Below are 22107 nucleotides of genomic sequence, written 5' to 3'. Positions count from 1 at the left end.
AGGCTGATGTGCACACGCCACACAGTCATTCTGAAGCGCGGCACCATGAACACACTGTATTACATTAAAGTCTCATAAACACTGCACTGAATCTTAAATGTAAACGTGTGTCACGTGTGTGTAAACGTAAGTCCTGCTATACTTTCAGTTCACTACTGGAGCTGTGTGTATATGAGACGGGTTCAGAAGTACACGTGTGTTCGGGGCTCTTCACGCTTTGTGGTGTCTGTTATCTGATCTGATCTGATCTGTGATTGTTGTGTGTAACAGGTCGTGTCAGAACTTAGTGGCAAATCAGTTGAGGATGTGATCGCTCAGGGTGAGTCTCACCTCCAACACTATCAACACAACACTTTCTAGTTATATAGATCATAAAGTCTCAGGTGGTGTGGATGATATCTGTGCTGTGCTCTTTGGGTAAATGAATAATTTAATATATATATCTTTAATATTTCAGGATGTTTGCTAGGGGATACTCTGTCAGCACCTAATTACACATAATCGCGCTTCATCTGCCCCAAACTGCCCTCGTGCTGCTAACAATGTCTGTTAAAACGTTTTCCAGTGATTTAGAGTTTTTTTTTCCAGAATTGAATAAAATCCCGTGTTTTTCTTTCAGGTTACAGTAAATTGGCCAGTGTGCCAGCAGGTGGTGCTGTTGCCGTGGCAGCTTCTGGTGCTCCTGCTGCTGGAGGAGCTGCAGCTCCTGCAGGTTGGTGTCTCCTACAGCTCCAGATGTTTTCTACTCCACAGCAGTGATCTTGTAGTTAAAATAGAGTTGTGTTCAGGAAGCTGGATGTTCTGCAGCTCAGTGTTCTCTCCTTCTGTCCTTTTCCAGCCGCAGCGGAGGAGAAGAAGGAGGAGAAGAAAGAAGAGTCTGAAGAATCTGATGACGACATGGGATTCGGACTGTTCGACTAAACCCTGTAATCAGAACCAAAATAAAGTGTTTGTTAAAAAGTTGTGACTGAATACTGAAGTCCATTTTATTCCAAAATACTCCAATAAGATCATTTGTAACTACATGGACGTTATCAGGTGACCTTCAGCTCTTTATCTCAACTAAAAGTAAAATTCACTTCAGTTCCACATCTAACAGTGAAAAGGTGGAAAAATACACTGAATTTCTTCATCCCAACTCCACTGAGGAACACGAGGATCAGGAACATTCTGATAGACAGAGTCTGGTTTCTTTCTCTCTTTTTTTTGAGACTTTCCTGAATTGAGACACAGTGATGTGGAACAGATTTATTTATTTCCTCTCATTTTAAATCATGTGACTCCATACGAGTTTCAACATCGCAGTCATTTGTGGATTTTTTTAAACGAATGTCAAAAAAGAGAAAAGAAACCAGAAATAAAAGAGTTTAGAGAAGTGATTGCTACATTTCTAATTCAGTCTGAGGAGCTTCAATTTCAACATCTACTGACTTTTTATTCAACCTCAAACAGTTCAGTCGAATCTTCTAGAACAGCTTTTACATTTACTGCACTATCATGAGGTGTGTGTGTGTGTGTGTGTGTGAGAGAGACGAGGTCTTTGTCAAATCTCTCATCTCAAACTTCTGTAACTAACACACACACACACACACACACACACACACACCAGAGGTGGGAAGTAATAAAGTACAAATATCTCTCTTCACAAACACATCAATAAAACAACCTGAATCTCAGTGAATATTTACCTCACAGACACAATAAATATATGTGTAGAAAACTCGACATGTCTTTTACATAAACCACATTCACATCGAATACAAATATTCTCTGATTCTGTAATCGCTATGATTTATACCATAAATCCCATAAAACCATTACAGACCAGAAATCAGTCTGATTATGAGAAAAGCTTCTGCACTGGAAGAGGTGCAGTTTCTCCGGTGTCACCTCATTAACTGTCCGTGTGGAAACATAACCAAGGTTCCGTTTGGTGTCCTGATGATTTACGTCATTAAAACCATCATTATTACTTTAAATCATTTACAAGAATTTGTGTCTTCATGCTTCATGTTGCGTAAAGTATTAAAAACAGTAAATATTAATATATGGTAGATTTACAAAAGATAGAAATGTACCATATAATAATACCTCCTGTTTTTACTCCTCATTACAGCTGCACTATTTTATCTGTATGTATCTTTATATTCTTACTGTACATTCTGCCCAACATTTCACTTCTGCACATTTACTCATCTGTACTTCTTAATGATGTCCACACGTCTCTGCACTGTTACAGCCTTTATATTTATTCACATGCTGTAAATATGAGACATGTTTATCTTCACTATTTGCACGATTGTACTTTTTGCACTTCTGGTAGATGCCAAACTGCATTTCGTTGCTGTGTACCTGTACTATGCCAGGACAATAGAGATCTTAATCAATCTATATCTATCATTAATATTATGTGAGGTTTAGTTCCCAGTGCGACACTAAAACAGGCAGAAGTAATAACTACTTTTTACTGAAGTACATGTCCAAAACTTCTTTACTTACACTTGAGTAAAAGAGTATAATCAGATCAACTTTTCCCCCCCGAGTATTTAAAAACATGAGTATCTGTACTTCTACTTAAGTAATGGGTGTGCGAGACACACACACACACACACACACACACACACACAGAGTACATGAAATTTGTTTATTTGTTTGGAATAGAAGTTGAGCAATAACTCAGCATTTACAGATACATGACTAAGAAGCAGAACGAAGCGAGTTGAAGCGTGGAGCAGAAACTCTGAGCTCTTCACTGGACCACCGTCTGGTAAAAAGAAGTGTAGTAATAATTGTAGGAGGCAGAACGGTGTCTAGTGAAGGTGTTGTGTAGAGGATTTAGCTGCTCTCGCTGCCCAGTGTGTGTTTATCAAACAGATATTCAGCCAAGCCGTTCTGAGGAGCCCCCATACGCCGCAGGTTAGTGACCCAATCAGCGAGCTCCTTTATGGACTTCACCTGTTCTTCCAGGTAGTGAGACTCAACAAAGTCACACATCTGAAAATAAATAAATACAAACAGGTTAATGGTACAGAGAACTCTTTAACCAGGACACAAATAAGTCATGTGACTCGTGCGATGTCCAACACAGAGCTTCCTCAAACCAACTGACTTCAGTCAGATTATACTGAGAAACGCAACACTGCAGTTTCCCTCTGTTCAGAGTAGATAAGCTCCAGTGGGAGGGAACGCCAGCACCAGTGGGAGGGAACGCCAGCACCAGTGGGAGGGAACGCCAGCACCAGTGGGAGGGAACGCCAGCACCAGTGGGAGGGAACGCCGCCATTTTACAGTTTGGCTCAGAAAGCTGACCGATGATTTTTTATATAAATGTGGGGGTGGGGGGTGGGGGGGATGGTTTGGGTTGTCACTTACATGAGGGTCGTTGCGGTCGGTGGCCAGCTTGTGCAGGTCCAGTAGGGACTGGTTGACACTCTTCTCCAGCTGCAGTGAGCACTCCAGAGCCTCCACACCACTGCCCCACTCATCACGCTCCGGTTTCTGTCAAATACAAAAACGTGGATCACTGGACTGCGTCATCATCGTCCTCACTGCTGGACGGTTCAAGCAGCTTGGAGCTTCACTGACTGATAAGAGCTCCACCCAGACAAAGTGCTACCACTATCTGCTCTTCAATTCCAGTCCCTCCCTGACAGACCCCTGTTCTTCAGTGCCAGAAGATTCAGCAGAACTTTAGTTTATTCACTAATTCATTATGCTAAATAAATGTTCTGCTTCTCCACCAGACCATTTTAACTCAATAATTATGCAAACAAGAACACATGAATACTTATATATATATATTATTTTTTTTGTACATACTTTGATGTCCTGCAGGAAAATTCTTCCTCCCCTCTGGTTCTGGAGTTTCATCAGTTTCTCAGCATGTTCACGCTCCTCGTGAGACTGCTTGCGGAAGAACTTGGCGAAGTTGTGCAGAGCCTGATCGTCTCGGTCGAAGTAATACGACTGTAAAAATGTAGACACAAAAAGACTTTGGTGGAGATAAAAAAAATGGAACCTGAGCACTTTCCCATTATGCATCACTTCATGACTAATAAATCTTTTATTTCCTCCTTTGAACAGATTAACATTTAATAAATACACACTTCCTCTCATTCATTTATTTAATGCTACATTTCAGTGTTTCCACACTTCCTCCTTCACACCTGCAGTTTCCTCTTACACAACTGAAACTTTATATCAGTGTCTCAGTGAGAACTCGGCGATCGACTGCGGACTCTCACCATGGACAGGTAGACGTAGGAGGCGTACAGCTCCAGGTTGATCTGCCGGTTGATGGCGGCTTCACAGTCCTGGTGGAAATTTTGTCTCACCTGAGAGCTCATGTTGCTGTCAACACACACACACACACACACACACACACACACACACACACACACACACACACACACACACACAGTTCAACTCAAAATAAGTAATTTGTCCACAAAATACAATATATTTTAGAAATTCTATGTAAATATTACATTTTTATTCCATTTTAAAGCTATAATAAATAATCAACACAATGATCCCAGAGTGTGAGATCAGAACATCTGGTCAGAATTTCTACAGCACACCTGTTAGTGTAACTGGCTATGCTACTGTGTGGTGAAGGTAAACACAGTCGAGCTCCAGGGAAAGTAATGATTATAGTTTGTAAGTTTTCTCAGTGTTAGAAGCAGAAGTGTGACCTGGTCAGATCTGCTCTTTCTGTGCCAGTGGAGTTTTAACAGGAAAAACCACCACAAACAAACACCTTGATTTTATTCAATCTCCTAATAAACAAGTTTATTTTCAGCATGGCATTAATGAGAAACCAGAGGCAGGAGAAACAGAGACCGGTCCAGACGGAGCGGAGAAACAAGGACGACGCTGGACACATTAAAGCGCCGCTGCATCATCAGTCAGAGACGTGTAATATTTAAATTGAAATATTTTGCCCAATTAAAGTTCACATGCTGATGATGAACAGACGTGCAGGTTTGTTGAGGGTGAAGTTCAGGTCCTACACACCTGACTGAGGATGAGGATGTGATCATTAACAGGAGGTTTATGAGGGTGTTTTTCTGCTCTTCACCATGACTCAGCAATTCTGTGTTTTTTTTTGTGATAAGGGACACGGTCATGAGAGAAACACACACACACACACACACACACACACACACACACACACACACACACGGGTTCCTCAGAGATCACTGGGCTTCAGTTCAGGTTTCTCAGATCAGATCAAAGTACACTGTAACCCGAGCTACAGGCAGGACAGGAGGTCTTCACCTGCATCACAGTCACGTGAGCAGGACATGGCACACAACACACCCGCATCCCGGCCCTGACTTTATTTAACGCTCCAAATCTGCCTTTAATTCCAGATTTGATTATACACTGATCACTTCCGGGTTAAAACCTGCAGATTTTCCGCCACACGGAAATAAAAACGGCTTTATTTTATTTTTGTTACGTCATCATGAGCGCGCGCAGCCTCGCTTATCTTCTAAACGTATTTATAAAAAAAACAAACAAACAAACAAACGATTGGTGGTTATAGAGCCCGCCCCCATTCACCAGCCAATCAGAAAACAGCTACGTGACCGCCATTGAAGGAGGATTTACCGGAATAAACATGGCGCAGTGTTTAATCCCGAGTTTAACAATAATTACAGGAAAACACACACACACACACACACACACACACACACACACACACACACACACACACACACACACACACACACACACACACTCTTACCTTCGCTGGTGTAGTTTAGTTTTGCTGGAAATCTTAAAAAGCGGTAATTTAAGCGTCTTTTTCAGCGATGTAAGAGATTTTCTGTGTTGATTAGAGAGTCGGAATTAAAGAAGTGATTGCGAAAGACAGAAGCTGAGGTTGCCGTTCAAGCACTGTTGAAGCGGAGAACCTTCTCTCTGTCCGTGAGCGATGATCAGATTACCGTCGAGCGCCTGAGCAGCGGATTTTGTTATCGTTGCTCATGAATATTCATAAAGGGGGACAGACCGGCTTTATATCCAATCAGAGACGGGCTCAGAGTGCATATCTTTATGACTTCATGACGCAGGGTGGAGTTCTGCAACGTCGTTAGCGGGAAATGTTAGAAAACGACTGTTAATTTTAAAGATACACAGAAAAGCTATAAATAAAAATATCTAATCTAATATCTAATCTAATATCACCAACACTGTTTATAATGTACTCAGATTTGTATTTTATTATTATTTTAACACATTTTAGTGTTGCAGTCCTGAGGGAAATGTTGTCACCCAACACACACAAACACACACACACACACACACACACACACACACGTTAATAACGTGATTGTCACACCTCTATTGAGCAAAGCGATGTGACTTGTGCAACTATAATTACACAACTTATTTACGCCTGAATGAATCACAGAGAAGTGAATAATGACTAAATGACTGCAGAAATACATGAACTTCATCTCATATCCACTGATGACTTCAGGGTTCAGGGTTCATTAACAACAAGGTGTTTATTGTTTGTAGATATAAGAATAAAACACCATGTAAATCAATACAAGCAGAAACAACAGTTTAATCAATTCAGAATATTTATATATTTTGTATAAATTGCATCTGTGACGTGTATTCTCTTAAACAGCAGTGATAACAATCAAAAGAAAAGATTATAAGTGACAGAATTTTTTTTTTTTTTGTCCCAACTCATTTTTGCGACTAATTTATGAACATTATTTTCATCTGGTTTTGTGTCACTGATAATGATATATAAACACACAATAAATAAGTCCGTCTTATTGCTTTACTGTTACAGTTCATGGTGTTTTCTTCATTAAACAATCAAGAAAATATATTTGAACAAATATCTGTAGGTGTTTCATTGGGAGCCTCTTCACAGAGAAATAAAAGTTTTAATAAAAGAATAGTGATATTGATTGTTTTTGAGCAGAAATCACACTAATCATCTTTAGTGTTTATAAAGCAGCAGAATGTTGTTCAGACTGTGGGTTTTAGATCAGCATTTAAAAAAAGTCAATACCAGGGTTTGGGTTTTGTCTCACTGGAACGTCTAGACTGTATGACAACAATCCAAAACCTCCATTAACTTACAGTCAATTAGAGGTCTGGATCTAATAACAGTGTGTGATGTGAATCCCTGTACCATAATAACACAACTCGTAGTTATATCACTCACAGAGTGCATATACATACAGTACGTGAACATCTGTACGTGGTGTAAACGTGCAAATCACATGTCAGATTCATCATGTTCATGTGTTTGTCTGCTGGACAGGACCATACAAATGTGTGTATCTTGTATTTGAGCAGATAAAATGTGGTGTTTTGAGTCCATTTCTCTCATACTGACCACTGGATGTTCTACATGGACCTCATGGTAAAGAGTCTCTGAGAATTAAAGATGAAGAGGCTGTCAGAAGATCAGTATCACCCTAAAACTGAGTTACAGTACAGTGTTCAGGGTCACACAGAGGGTCTCCAACATGGGTTCCTCTGGGAACAGACCTCACAAGGGTCCATCAAAGAAGTCGAGTCCTCATGCTGTGCGTCAGGTGAAGAAGCTGCTTCAAGAAAACAGACGCATGCGTGCTGCAGCAATGATTTAGAGGTTGCAGAAGAGAAAGCTCATCAGTGCTCAGACCATACGCCACACACCGTTTCCAACACGAAACCCCAAACACACCGTTAAGATGACAACTGCGTTGCTGAGGAGCTGAAACTGAAGGTGAAGCTGAAGGTGAAGGAGTGGCCAAGTTTGTTTCCTATTGAGCACCTGTGCGGATTATCAAGCGAAAGGTGGAGAAGCAAGATGTGTTTATCATCCAGCAGCTCCGTGATGTCATCATGGAGGAGTGGAAGAAGATCCCAGCAACCATCTGTGCAGCTCCTCCTAACACCCAGGAGGATTAAAGCAGTGCTGGATATCAATGTGCTCCACACAATATTCACATTTTGGACACAGTTCTGACACGTTCACTGAGGGTGGACTCACTTTAGTTACAGTTATTTAGACAATAATGTCTGTTTGTTATTTTCAGAGGACCGTAAATCAGTACTGATACACAAACTGCACACTGACACTCTAAAATATATCCATGTTTCATTTCTACACTTTTGTCCTGTGAGAAGAGGAGTGAGGGGTGCACTCACTTTTGTGAGATACTAAATATATATATATATATATATATATATATATATATATATATATATATATATATATATATATATATAGTATATATAGGGTTAGAGTTAGGGTAATCCAGAGGTACACACATACTTTACTTCAGCATAAGTGCAGATACTCATGTTTTACTCGAGTTAAAGTAAAGAAGTTTGGGCTTTAACATGTACTTAAATAAAAAATAGTCATTATTCTACCTGTTTTAGTGTCACGCTGTAACTTAATCACACATTTTTATCTGTTCCTAATCTTAAATTAATAATAATACTTTATTCAACATGGGCATGGACAAATATGGATGCTTTTTGTATATTTATTATTAATATTTAACATAGAGCACAAAGACAAAATATTCTTGTAAATGTTTTAAAGTAATGATGTTTTAAATGAAGGACACCAAACGGAACCTTTGCTATGTTTCCACACGGACGGTTAATGAGGTGATACCGGAGGCACTGCACCTTTTTTAAAGCTTTTATACGGATTACAAGTTTTGTTTTCAGTTGGTTTATTTAAAAGTAGAAATTTCGAGCTTTATATTTATATATTTCTGATGTCTAAGGTAAGATTTTACTGAGATTCAGGTTGTTTTATGTATCTGTCTGTGAGAAGAGAGAGAGGAGACAGAGAGCGCCACCTGTCTGTTACAAAAGTCAAATCAAGTCAAGTCAAGTTTATTTGTATAGCGCTTTTCACAACAGACATTGTCTCAAAGCAGCTTTACAGATACAACAGTGAAGGTGAATGGTGTGTGTTTATCCCTGATGAGCAGCCGTGGAGACTGTGGCAAGGAAAAACTTCCTTAGATGTTATGAGGAAGAAACCTTGAGAGGAACCAGACTCAAAGGGGAACCCATCCTCATATGGGTGACATCAAGAGTTTGATCATAAATCTTTCAACAATACAGAACACTGGAGAGTGAGAACTAACATGATTACTGGAGTATAAGATTATAAGTAATGTTCTTTCTGCAGTCTTATACAGTCTATATGGTCAGTAGCTCCTAGTTTTATGAGCTCAGCATTTGTGATCACAGCACAAAAGCACAGTGTGTGTGTATAAAAGTAGATCCTTTATAGATTGTAAGATGTGTTGCTTTAATCTGTTTGATCAAAAAAGTAATCAACAGTAATTTAAGTTCGTTCTGAGGAAAAAATGCCACAAAACACACCGGCGTGTTTGTCGACCCCAGAGGGATAAAAGGGATAAATGTGAATCATGGCGGATTTTGGTGCTGATTTTAAACTTGGCGCATCAGTAAAACCTGTTTACTGATTACATTTTATTTATCGGTGGAGTTTTTTTTACTAACGAAATATTTTACTAACAAACACATTTGAAATGATAAGCAAATGCAATTCGTATCACTACTATATTCATAAACTTCATCTCAGTAAACAGTGTTATGAAACTGCCATCACACACACACACACACACACACACACACACACACACACACACACACACACACACACACACACACACACACACACGGTGAAAACACATTTTAGGTGTGTGTGCCACTTTCAATAGAAAGTAAATATAAAGTGTTTCATGTCCATTTCCAGCTGCTGCAGATGCACAAGCAGTAACTGCAGAATCGTGGTCATGTGTGAGATTCACCCATCAGCACTCAGAATGACATGCTGAACAGGTTCTCGGTTCAGATTTTGGTCCTAAAGCACAAGGTGTGATAGTAGTACGTGTCTACACTCATGTACATCAGTAGAGTAGTGCAGTGTAATTAAATAAGGAAATGTAGGAGTGAAGAAACAGAAGGAATTCCAGCTGTGACTGGAACTCAGCTGATGTGGTGTAATTCAGTCTGTTGTGACTCACACTGTTCTCGAGGATGTGAGTGTGTTGTGGACATTTAGAGGGGAAATACAGCTGAAATGTTGAAATGTGAGAATAGAGCAGGCTGTAGAAGAAAGTGAACATAATGTGTATACAGTGTGTGTGTGTGTGTGTGTGTGTGTGTGTGTGTGTGTGTGTGTGTGTGTGTACAAAACAGGTACAAATAACAAATCTTCTTCTTCTTCTTCTTCTTCTTTCGGCTGCTCCCATTAGGGGTCGCCACAGCGGATCATCCGTCTCCATACCACCCTGTCCTCTACATCTGCCTCTTTCACACCAACTACCTGCATGTCTTCCCTCACCACATCCATGAACCTCCTCCTTGGCCTTCCTCTTTTCCTCCTACCTGGTGGCTCCATCTTCAGCATTTTCCTACCAATATAATTCATGTCCCTTCTCTGCACATGTCCAAACCATCTCAATCTCGCCTTCCTCACCTTGTCACCAAAACATCCTACATGTGCTGTCCCTCTAATAAACTCATTTCTAATCTTGTCCATCCTCGTCACTCCCAACGAACATCTCAACATCTTCAGCTCTGCTACCTCCAGCTCCACCTCCTGTCTTTTACTCAATGCCACTGTCTCTAATCCATACAACATCGCAGGTCTCACCACAGTCCTATAAACTTTCCCTTTCATTCTTGCAGATACCCTACTATCACAAATCACTCCTGTCACTCTTCTCCACCCACTCCACCCTGCCTGCACTCTTTTCTTTACTTCCCTAACACACTCTCCATTACTTTGCACTGTTGACCCCAGGTACCTAAACTCCTCCACCTCTTCTCCCTGCAACCGCATCACTCCACTGCCCTCCCTCTCATTCACACACATGTACTCTGTCTTACTCCTACTGACTTTCATTCCCCTTCTCTCAAGCGCATATCTCCACCTCTCCAGGCTCTTCTCAACCTGCTCTCTACTCTCACCACAAATCACAATATCATCTGCAAACATCATAGTCCAGGGAGACTCCTGTCTGACCTCGTCCGTCAACCTGTCCATCACCACTGCAAACAGGAAAGGGCTCAGGGCCGATCCTTGATGCAGTCCAACCTTTACCCTGAACCAGTCTGTCGTAACTACTGCACACTTCACTGCCGTCACACTGTCCTCATACATGTCCTGCACCACCCTCACATACTTTTCTGACACACCTGACTTCCTCATACAATACCACAACTCCTCTCTCGGCACCCTGTCGTACGCTTTCTCTAAATCCACAAATACTAAAGCAAATAAGGCATCTGTGGTGCTCTGGGTTAATGAAACCATACTGTTGCTCACAGATGGTCACCTCTTCTCTCAGCCTGGCTTCCACTACTCTTTCCCATAACTTCATGGTGTGACTGATCAACTTAATTCCCCTGTAGTTACTGCAGGTCTGCACATCTCCCTTATGCTTAAAGATCGGTACCAGCACACTCCTTCTCCATTCCTCAGGCATCCTCTCCCCTTCCAGAATCCTGTTAAACAATCTGGTTAAAAACTCCACTGCCATCTCTCCTAAACATCTCCACGCTTCTACCGGTATGTCATCTGGTCCAACCAACTTTCCATTCTTCATCCTCTTAATCGCTGCTCTCACTTCCTCCTTACTAATCCTATATACATCCTGCTTCACCAACTCCATATCCTCCAACCTTCTCTCTTTCTGATTTTCCTCATTCATCAGCTGCTCAAAATACTCCCTCCATCTTCTCAACACACTCTCCTCATTAGTCAACACATTTCCCTCTCCATCCTTTATTGCTCTAACTTGCAGTACATCCTTCCCAGCTCGGTCCCTCTGACTGGCCAATCGGTACAAATCCTTTTCTCCTTCCTTAGTGTCCAACCTCTTATACAGCTCCTCATATGCCTTTTCCTTGGCTTTCGCCACATCCCTTTTAACCTGCTGCCGCATCTCCTTGTACTCCTGCCTACTTTTCTCATCACTCTGTCGATCCCACTTCTGTTTTGCCAACCTCTTTCTCCTTATGCTCTCCTGCACTTCCTCATTCCACCACCACGTCTCCTTGTCTTGCTTTCTATTTCCAGATGTCACACCAAGTACTTTTCTAGCTGCCTCCCTCATCACTCCTGCAGTAGTTGCCCAATCATCCGGCACCTCTTCACCACCACCGAGCCCCTGTCTGACCTCTTCCCTGCACCTCACACTACACTCTTCCTCCTTCAGTTTCCACCATCTTATTCTTCTTTCAATCCTTACTTTCCTCCTCTTCTTCTTCGCCTCCAAAACCATCCTACAGACCACCATCCGATGATGTCTAGCTACACTGTCCCCCGCCAACACCTTACAGTCTCCAATCTCCTTCAGGTTGCATCTCATACACAAAACATAATCCACCTGTGTGCACCTTCCTCCACTCTTATACGTCACCCTATGATCCTCTTTCTTCTTAAAATACGTGTTCACCACTGCCATTTCCATCCTTTTAGCAAAATCTACCACCATCTGCCCTTCCACATTCCTCTCCTTGAAACCATACCTACCCATCACCTCCTCATCACCTCTGTTCCCTTCACCTACATGCCCATTAAAGTCTGCCCCAATCACCAATCGTTCTTTCCTAGGTACACCATCTACCACTTCATCTAATTCACTCCAGAATCTTTCCTTCTCCTCCATCTCACAGCCAACTTGTGGAGCATAGGCACTGATGACATTTATCATCATCCCTTCAACTTCCACCTTCACGATCATCACCCTATCAGAATCTCTCTTCACCTCCACTACACTCTTACTGTACTCTTTCTTCAGAATCACTCCTACACCATTTCTCTTCCCATCCACACCATGATAAAACAGTTTAAACCCACCTCCAATGTTCCTGGCCTTACTCCCTTTCCACTTGGTCTCCTGAACACACAACACATCTACCTTTCTCCTCTCCATCATATCAGCTATCTCTCTCCCTTTACCCGTCATAGTACCAACATTTAAAGTACCAACCCGAACCTCTACTCTCCTACACTGCTCCTTTTCCTGCCGTCTCTGTAGACGTCTTCCTCCTCTCCTTCTCCTCCTTCGGCCAACAGTAGCCCAATTTCCACCGGTACCCTGTCAGCTAACGATACCTGTGGTGGTCGTTGTTAACCCGGGCCTCGACCGATCCGCTATGAAATTCTCATTTGTGATCCGCATATTTGATTTGGCACGTTTTATGCTGGATGCCCTTCCTAACGCAACCCTCCCCATTTACCCGGGCTTGGGACCGGCACTAAGAGTGCACTGGCTTGTGCCCCCCTAATGGCTGGGTTGTACAAATAACAAATAATATAATTTAATAAAAGCATAAAATGTCATTTGACATGAATTCAGTAATGTGAGTGTACAGAAAACAATACATTTATTGAACTGCACATTTGATTACAGTGTGTTTTTAAAGGCTCAGGATACAGAAAGCTGCCATGTAATAGTTATCTAAGAAGATCATGAGCAAGACTAAGACAATGTTGAGAAGTGTGTAAAGGACATTAGACAGTGGATGCTTGATAACTTTCTTCTGTTCAACTCTGATTGAGACAGAAGAACTTGTACTAGGACCGCATGCAGCTAGAAGTAAACTTTCTGATTCTGTAGCATCTCTGGATGGTGTTTCTGTCTCAGTGTGACAGCAGTCAAAGACCTTGTTGTGATTATTGACCCGAGTCTTTCCTTTGAGGCTCACGTGAATAATATCACCAGGATCTCCTTCTTTCACCTTAGAAATATTGCTAAAATTAGAAATATGATGTCGTTACAGGATGCAGAAAAACTAGTTGATGTTTTTGTAACATCTAGATTAGACTACTGTAACGCTTTACTGTCTGGGTGTTGGAGTAAGTGCAGAAATAAGCTTCAGTTAGTTCAGAATGCAGCAGCAAGAGTCCTCACTAGATCTAGAAAATATGATCACATCAGCCCTGTTTTAATCATCTACACTGCTCCCAATTACATCTCACACTGATTATAAAATACTACTACTGACGTATAAAGCACTTAACGCTCTCACACCGCAGCATCTGAGTGAACTTCTGTACCAGGATGATCCTCCACGCCTACTTCGATCAAAAGGTGCAGGCTATTTGTTGGTACCTCCAATAATGAAGACTCCAGCAGGGGGCAGATGTTTCTCTTATAAACCCCACAGTTATGGAACAGCCTCCAATCAGTGTTCGGGACTCAGACACAGTCTCAGTGTTCAAGTCGAGGCTGAACACATTTATTTAGTGGAGTCTTTAGTCAGTAGGTGTTTGTGAGGTAAAGGAGCAGATCTGGAGGGAACATGGATATGAAGTGTTTGGTGAACTTGGATATTTGGATGCTGTCGTCTCCTCACATTCACACGTTCACTCAGGTTTGTTGATGGTGGTGTGGTGATGTCTCGTATCCCAGAGATCCTTTTAGTTCTGCTGCCAGAGTGAATCTTACCAGAGTCCAAACTGCACAGCGACATTAACTTTCATACAACAATAAGGAGACTTAATCATCCATATCCTTCTCTTCTCTTCTCTTCCTGTCACCCTCTCTCTCTCTCTCTAACTCTCATCAACGCCTTGGGTGGTTCTATGAAATTCTGGAGTAAGAACAGGAGCTTTGAGGATTTGGACTGTAGTTAATATCAACAGTCTCCTACACTGACTCAGGACTACAGTTTGCTCTGATCTCCATCACTGCACCTCAACATCATTTATCTGTAATAAATAGACATTCGGTGGCACCCAGATGAGGATGAGGTTCCCTCTTGAGTCTGGTTCCTCTCAAGGGGAGTTTTTCCTTCACCACAGTCTCCACCGACTTGTTCATCAGGGACAAACTTACACTTATAAACAACTTATTCATTTTTATCACCACATGATCAGTGTAAAGCTGCTCTGTGACAATGTTCAATATAAAATGTGCAATACAAATAAACATGAATTGAAATGAATTGAAGATATTGGTCTTACAGATCATATTTATGTAAATAAAAGGAATAATAATACATAACATGTTTAGTGTTATATGTTGTTCTGGATGGGACTTTACTGCCATCGTTTGGCCGAATATAAGATGTGTCCGTTCCCCACAAAATACTTCATTAAAAGTAGCACTTTATATTTAATTATATTCCTGTGTAGGTTGTAAATCTTAAACATATATGACTTATTTTAAATGTGTTACAACCCGCAGTGTTTCTGGGTTGTATTGTATTTGTATGTGGTGTGTATTTGTGTGCAGGTGAAATCCTGAGACTCCAGTTTAGCTCTTCACTGCATTCCAGTGAACAAAAGCCACGCCCACTTCCCTTCCAATCACAGCAGCAGGTGAACTGTAAAGTCCAGGTGAAGCTGAGATTCAGGAGCTCGGAGATCTGACAGCCCTGTCTTGTTTAGTCCGTGTTTACCTCACTGGATTATATCTGTCATTGGTCATTAGAAATGAGTTTATTAGAGTTAAAGCACATGTAGGTCAGTGAAGGTGTTGTGTAGAGGATTTAGCTGCTCTCGCTGCCCAGTGTGTGTTTATCAAACAGATATTCAGCCAAGCCGTTCTGAGGAGCCCCCATACGCCGCAGGTTAGTGACCCAATCAGCGAGCTCCTTTATGGACTTCACCTGTTCTTCCAGGTAGTGAGACTCAACAAAGTCACACATCTGAAAATAAATAAATACAAACAGGTTAATGGTACAGAGAACTCTTTAACCAGGACACAAATAAGTCATGTGACTCGTGCGATGTCCAACACAGAGCTTCCTCAAACCAACTGACTTCAGTCAGATTATACTGAGAAACGCAACACTGCAGTTTCCCTCTGTTCAGAGTAGATAAGCTCCAGAAACAAGTCGAACGAGCTGAAGAGCTGCATGTTCTACCTTTACACAGGAAGTGATCCTCCTCAACACAGCAACCTCGGCCAAAACTTTCTTTTTCTCTTACATCATTTCAGCACACAGACCAATGTTTACTACAAACAACATTATGTCTCAAATCACATACATTTGCACTGCATAAAGTGTAAAAGGAACGCCTCCAGTGGGAGGGAACGCCACCGTTTTACAGTTTGGCTCAGAAAGCTGACCGATGATTTTTTATATAAATGTGGGGGTGGGGGGTGGGGGGGATGGTTTGGGTTGTCACTTACATGAGGGTCGTTGCGGTCGGTGGCCAGCTTGTGCAGGTCCAGTAGGGACTGGTTGACACTCTTCTCCAGCTGCAGTGAGCACTCCAGAGCCTCCACACCACTGCCCCACTCATCACGCTCCGGTTTCTGTCAAATACAAAAACGTGGATCACTGGACTGCGTCATCATCGTCCTCACTGCTGGACGGTTCAAGCAGCTTGGAGCTTCACTGACTGATAAGAGCTCCACCCAGACAAAGTGCTACCACTATCTGCTCTTCAATTCCAGTCCCTCCCTGACAGACCCCTGTTCTTCAGTGCCAGAAGATTCAGCAGAACTTTAGTTTATTCACTAATTCATTATGCTAAATAAATGTTCTGCTTCTCCACCAGACCATTTTAACTCAATAATTATGCAAACAAGAACACATGAATACTTATATATATATATTATTTTTTTTGTACATACTTTGATGTCCTGCAGGAAAATTCTTCCTCCCCTCTGGTTCTGGAGTTTCATCAGTTTCTCAGCATGTTCACGCTCCTCGTGAGACTGCTTGCGGAAGAACTTGGCGAAGTTGTGCAGAGCCTGATCGTCTCGGTCGAAGTAATACGACTGTAAAAATGTAGACACAAAAAGACTTTGGTGGAGATAAAAAAAATGGAACCTGAGCACTTTCCCATTATGCATCACTTCATGACTAATAAATCTTTTATTTCCTCCTTTGAACAGATTAACATTTAATAAATACACACTTCCTCTCATTCATTTATTTAATGCTACATTTCAGTGTTTCCACACTTCCTCCTTCACACCTGCAGTTTCCTCTTACACAACTGAAACTTTATATCAGTGTCTCAGTGAGAACTCGGCGATCGACTGCGGACTCTCACCATGGACAGGTAGACGTAGGAGGCGTACAGCTCCAGGTTGATCTGCCGGTTGATGGCGGCTTCACAGTCCTGGTGGAAATTTTGTCTCACCTGAGAGCTCATGTTGCTGTCAACACACACACACACACACACACACACACACACACACACACACACACACACACACACACACAGTTCAACTCAAAATAAGTAATTTGTCCACAAAATACAATATATTTTAGAAATTCTATGTAAATATTACATTTTTATTCCATTTTAAAGCTATAATAAATAATCAACACAATGATCCCAGAGTGTGAGATCAGAACATCTGGTCAGAATTTCTACAGCACACCTGTTAGTGTAACTGGCTATGCTACTGTGTGGTGAAGGTAAACACAGTCGAGCTCCAGGGAAAGTAATGATTATAGTTTGTAAGTTTTCTCAGTGTTAGAAGCAGAAGTGTGACCTGGTCAGATCTGCTCTTTCTGTGCCAGTGGAGTTTTAACAGGAAAAACCACCACAAACAAACACCTTGATTTTATTCAATCTCCTAATAAACAAGTTTATTTTCAGCATGGCATTAATGAGAAACCAGAGGCAGGAGAAACAGAGACCGGTCCAGACGGAGCGGAGAAACAAGGACGACGCTGGACACATTAAAGCGCCGCTGCATCATCAGTCAGAGACGTGTAATATTTAAATTGAAATATTTTGCCCAATTAAAGTTCACATGCTGATGATGAACAGACGTGCAGGTTTGTTGAGGGTGAAGTTCAGGTCCTACACACCTGACTGAGGATGAGGATGTGATCATTAACAGGAGGTTTATGAGGGTGTTTTTCTGCTCTTCACCATGACTCAGCAATTCTGTGTTTTTTTTTGTGATAAGGGACACGGTCATGAGAGAAACACACACACACACACACACACACACACACACACACACACACACACACACGGGTTCCTCAGAGATCACTGGGCTTCAGTTCAGGTTTCTCAGATCAGATCAAAGTCCACTGTAACCCGAGCTACAGGCAGGACAGGAGGTCTTCACCTGCATCACAGTCACGTGAGCAGGACATGGCACACAACACACCCGCATCCCGGCCCTGACTTTATTTAACGCTCCAAATCTGCCTTTAATTCCAGATTTGATTATACACTGATCACTTCCTGGTTAAAACCTGCAGATTTTCCGCCACACGGAAATAAAAACGGCTTTATTTTATTTTTGTTACGTCATCATGAGCGCGCGCAGCCTCGCTTATCTTCTAAACGTATTTATAAAAAAAACAAAAAAAAACAAACAAACGATTGGTGGTTATTGAGCCCGCCCCCATTCACCAGCCAATCAGAAAACAGCTACGTGACCGCCATTGAAGGAGGATTTACCGGAATAAACATGGCGCAGTGTTTAATCCCGAGTTTAACAATAATTACAGGAAAACACACACACACACACACACACACACACACACACACACACACACACACACACTCTTACCTTCGCTGGTGTAGTTTAGTTTTGCTGGAAATCTTAAAAAGCGGTAATTTAAGCGTCTTTTTCAGCGATGTAAGAGATTTTCTGTGTTGATTAGAGAGTCGGAATTAAAGAAGTGATTGCGAAAGACAGAAGCTGAGGTTGCCGTTCAAGCACTGTTGAAGCGGAGAACCTTCTCTCTGTCCGTGAGCGATGATCAGATTACCGTCGAGCGCCTGAGCAGCGGATTTTGTTATCGTTGCTCATGAATATTCATAAAGGGGGACAGACCGGCTTTATATCCAATCAGAGACGGGCTCAGAGTGCATATCTTTATGACTTCATGACGCAGGGTGGAGTTCTGCAACGTCGTTAGCGGGAAATGTTAGAAAACGACTGTTAATTTTAAAGATACACAGAAAAGCTATAAATAAAAATATCTAATCTAATATCTAATCTAATATCACCAACACTGTTTATAATGTACTCAGATTTGTATTTTATTATTATTTTAACACATTTTAGTGTTGCAGTCCTGAGGGAAATGTTGTCACCCAACACACACAAACACACACACACACACACACACACACACACACGTTAATAACGTGATTGTCACACCTCTATTGAGCAAAGCGATGTGACTTGTGCAACTATAATTACACAACTTATTTACGACTGAATGAATCACAGAGAAGTGAATAATGACTAAATGACTGCAGAAATACATGAACTTCATCTCATATCCACTGATGACTTCAGGGTTCAGGGTTCATTAACAACAAGGTGTTTATTGTTTGTAGATATAAGAATAAAACACCATGTAAATCAATACAAGCAGAAACAACAGTTTAATCAATTCAGAATATTTATATATTTTGTATAAATTGCATCTGTGACGTGTATTCTCTTAAACAGCAGTGATAACAATCAAAAGAAAAGATTATAAGTGACAGAATTTTTTTTTTTTTTGTCCCAACTCATTTTTGCGACTAATTTATGAACATTATTTTCATCTGGTTTTGTGTCACTGATAATGATATATAAACACACAATAAATAAGTCCGTCTTATTGCTTTACTGTTACAGTTCATGGTGTTTTCTTCATTAAACAATCAAGAAAATATATTTGAACAAATATCTGTAGGTGTTTCATTGGGAGCCTCTTCACAGAGAAATAAAAGTTTTAATAAAAGAATAGTGATATTGATTGTTTTTGAGCAGAAATCACACTAATCATCTTTAGTGTTTATAAAGCAGCAGAATGTTGTTCAGACTGTGGGTTTTAGATCAGCATTTAAAAAAAGTCAATACCAGGGTTTGGGTTTTGTCTCACTGGAACGTCTAGACTGTATGACAACAATCCAAAACCTCCATTAACTTACAGTCAATTAGAGGTCTGGATCTAATAACAGTGTGTGATGTGAATCCCTGTACCATAATAACACAACTCGTAGTTATATCACTCACAGAGTGCATATACATACAGTACGTGAACATCTGTACGTGGTGTAAACGTGCAAATCACATGTCAGATTCATCATGTTCATGTGTTTGTCTGCTGGACAGGACCATACAAATGTGTGTATCTTGTATTTGAGCAGATAAAATGTGGTGTTTTGAGTCCATTTCTCTCATACTGACCACTGGATGTTCTACATGGACCTCATGGTAAAGAGTCTCTGAGAATTAAAGATGAAGAGGCTGTCAGAAGATCAGTATCACCCTAAAACTGAGTTACAGTACAGTGTTCAGGGTCACACAGAGGGTCTCCAACATGGGTTCCTCTGGGAACAGACCTCACAAGGGTCCATCAAAGAAGTCGAGTCCTCATGCTGTGCGTCAGGTGAAGAAGCTGCTTCAAGAAAACAGACGCATGCGTGCTGCAGCAATGATTTAGAGGTTGCAGAAGAGAAAGCTCATCAGTGCTCAGACCATACGCCACACACCGTTTCCAACACGAAACCCCAAACACACCGTTAAGATGACAACTGCGTTGCTGAGGAGCTGAAACTGAAGGTGAAGCTGAAGGTGAAGGAGTGGCCAAGTTTGTTTCCTATTGAGCACCTGTGCGGATTATCAAGCGAAAGGTGGAGAAGCAAGATGTGTTTATCATCCAGCAGCTCCGTGATGTCATCATGGAGGAGTGGAAGAAGATCCCAGCAACCATCTGTGCAGCTCCTCCTAACACCCAGGAGGATTAAAGCAGTGCTGGATATCAATGTGCTCCACACAATATTCACATTTTGGACACAGTTCTGACACGTTCACTGAGGGTGGACTCACTTTAGTTACAGTTATTTAGACAATAATGTCTGTTTGTTATTTTCAGAGGACCGTAAATCAGTACTGATACACAAACTGCACACTGACACTCTAAAATATATCCATGTTTCATTTCTACACTTTTGTCCTGTGAGAAGAGGAGTGAGGGGTGCACTCACTTTTGTGAGATACTAAATATATATATATATATATATATATATATATATATATATATATATATATATATATATATATATATATAGTATATATAGGGTTAGAGTTAGGGTAATCCAGAGGTACACACATACTTTACTTCAGCATAAGTGCAGATACTCATGTTTTACTCGAGTTAAAGTAAAGAAGTTTGGGCTTTAACATGTACTTAAATAAAAAATAGTCATTATTCTACCTGTTTTAGTGTCACGCTGTAACTTAATCACACATTTTTATCTGTTCCTAATCTTAAATTAATAATAATACTTTATTCAACATGGGCATGGACAAATATGGATGCTTTTTGTATATTTATTATTAATATTTAACATAGAGCACAAAGACAAAATATTCTTGTAAATGTTTTAAAGTAATGATGTTTTAAATGAAGGACACCAAACGGAACCTTTGCTATGTTTCCACACGGACGGTTAATGAGGTGATACCGGAGGCACTGCACCTTTTTTAAAGCTTTTATACGGATTACAAGTTTTGTTTTCAGTTGGTTTATTTAAAAGTAGAAATTTCGAGCTTTATATTTATATATTTCTGATGTCTAAGGTAAGATTTTACTGAGATTCAGGTTGTTTTATGTATCTGTCTGTGAGAAGAGAGAGAGGAGACAGAGAGCGCCACCTGTCTGTTACAAAAGTCAAATCAAGTCAAGTCAAGTTTATTTCTATTGCGCTTTTCACAACAGACATTGTCTCAAAGCAGCTTTACAGAAAACAACAGTGAAGGTGATGGTGTGTGTTTATCCCTGATGAGCAGCCGTGGCGACAGTGGCAAGAAAAAACTCCCTTAGATGTAACGAGGAAGAAACCTTGAGAGGAACCAGACTCAAAGGGGAACCCATCCTCATATGGGTGACATCAAGAGTTTGATCATAAATCTTTCAACAATACAGAACACTGGAGAGAGAGAACTAACATGAGTACTGGAGTATAAGATTATAAGTAATGTTCTTTCTGCAGTCTTATACAGTCTATATGGTCAGTAGCTCCTAGTTTTATGAGCTCAGCATTTGTGATCACAGCACAAAAGCACAGTGTGTGTGTATAAAAGTAGATCCTTTATAGATTGTAAGATGTGTTGCTTTAATCTGTTTGATCAAAAAAGTAAT

At 40.9% G+C, this 22107-nt stretch overlaps 3 protein-coding genes and 2 long non-coding RNA genes across 5 annotated transcripts in view; 1 reads left to right on the top strand and 4 right to left on the bottom strand.

Annotated features, from left to right (window-relative positions):
* The window catches only part of LOC310728777 (large ribosomal subunit protein P2-like), a 2355-nt gene extending 1391 nt beyond the window's left edge, over positions 1-964 (top strand). Inside the window, exons 3-5 of the mRNA XM_083546578.1 lie at positions 271-319; positions 620-712; positions 839-964. Coding sequence (XP_083402704.1) covers positions 271-319; positions 620-712; positions 839-921 — 225 coding nt within the window. The 3' untranslated portion in view covers positions 922-964. The remainder of the gene's footprint in view (positions 1-270; positions 320-619; positions 713-838) is intronic.
* A 1666-nt stretch (positions 965-2630) lies between these two features.
* On the bottom strand, positions 2631-6010 carry LOC310728774 (ferritin, heavy subunit). The gene is made up of 5 exons (XM_083546575.1): positions 5753-6010; positions 4245-4350; positions 3820-3966; positions 3373-3498; positions 2631-2994 (listed from the first exon to the last, which is right to left on the bottom strand). Exons 2-5 carry the CDS (start codon positions 4344-4346, stop codon positions 2836-2838), a joined length of 534 nt encoding a protein of 177 aa, XP_083402701.1. The 5' UTR covers positions 4347-4350; positions 5753-6010; the 3' UTR covers positions 2631-2835.
* Positions 6011-6791: 781 nt separating this feature from the next.
* On the bottom strand, positions 6792-8195 carry LOC310728779. Its single transcript, XR_014534342.1, has 2 exons — positions 7664-8195; positions 6792-7159 (listed from the first exon to the last, which is right to left on the bottom strand). It is a non-coding gene; the product is annotated as an uncharacterized lncRNA (long non-coding RNA).
* Positions 8196-9442: 1247 nt separating this feature from the next.
* Positions 9443-18747, bottom strand: LOC310728775 (ferritin, heavy subunit). The gene is made up of 6 exons (XM_083546576.1): positions 18531-18747; positions 17045-17150; positions 16620-16766; positions 16173-16298; positions 15436-15684; positions 9443-9836 (listed from the first exon to the last, which is right to left on the bottom strand). Exons 2-5 carry the CDS (start codon positions 17144-17146, stop codon positions 15526-15528), a joined length of 534 nt encoding a protein of 177 aa, XP_083402702.1. The 5' UTR covers positions 17147-17150; positions 18531-18747; the 3' UTR covers positions 9443-9836; positions 15436-15525.
* Positions 18748-19569: 822 nt separating this feature from the next.
* Positions 19570-20973, bottom strand: LOC310728780. Its single transcript, XR_014534343.1, has 2 exons — positions 20442-20973; positions 19570-19937 (listed from the first exon to the last, which is right to left on the bottom strand). It is a non-coding gene; the product is annotated as an uncharacterized lncRNA (long non-coding RNA).
* Positions 20974-22107: the final 1134 nt, after the last annotated feature.

The sequence above is a fragment of the Silurus aristotelis genome, assembly GCF_946808225.1.
Source record: "Silurus aristotelis genome assembly, chromosome: 7".
NCBI classification, from domain to species: Eukaryota; Metazoa; Chordata; class Actinopteri; order Siluriformes; family Siluridae; genus Silurus; species Silurus aristotelis.
The sequence above is the reverse complement of the archived record's forward strand: the minus strand, read 5'-3'. Positions and strand labels throughout refer to the sequence as shown.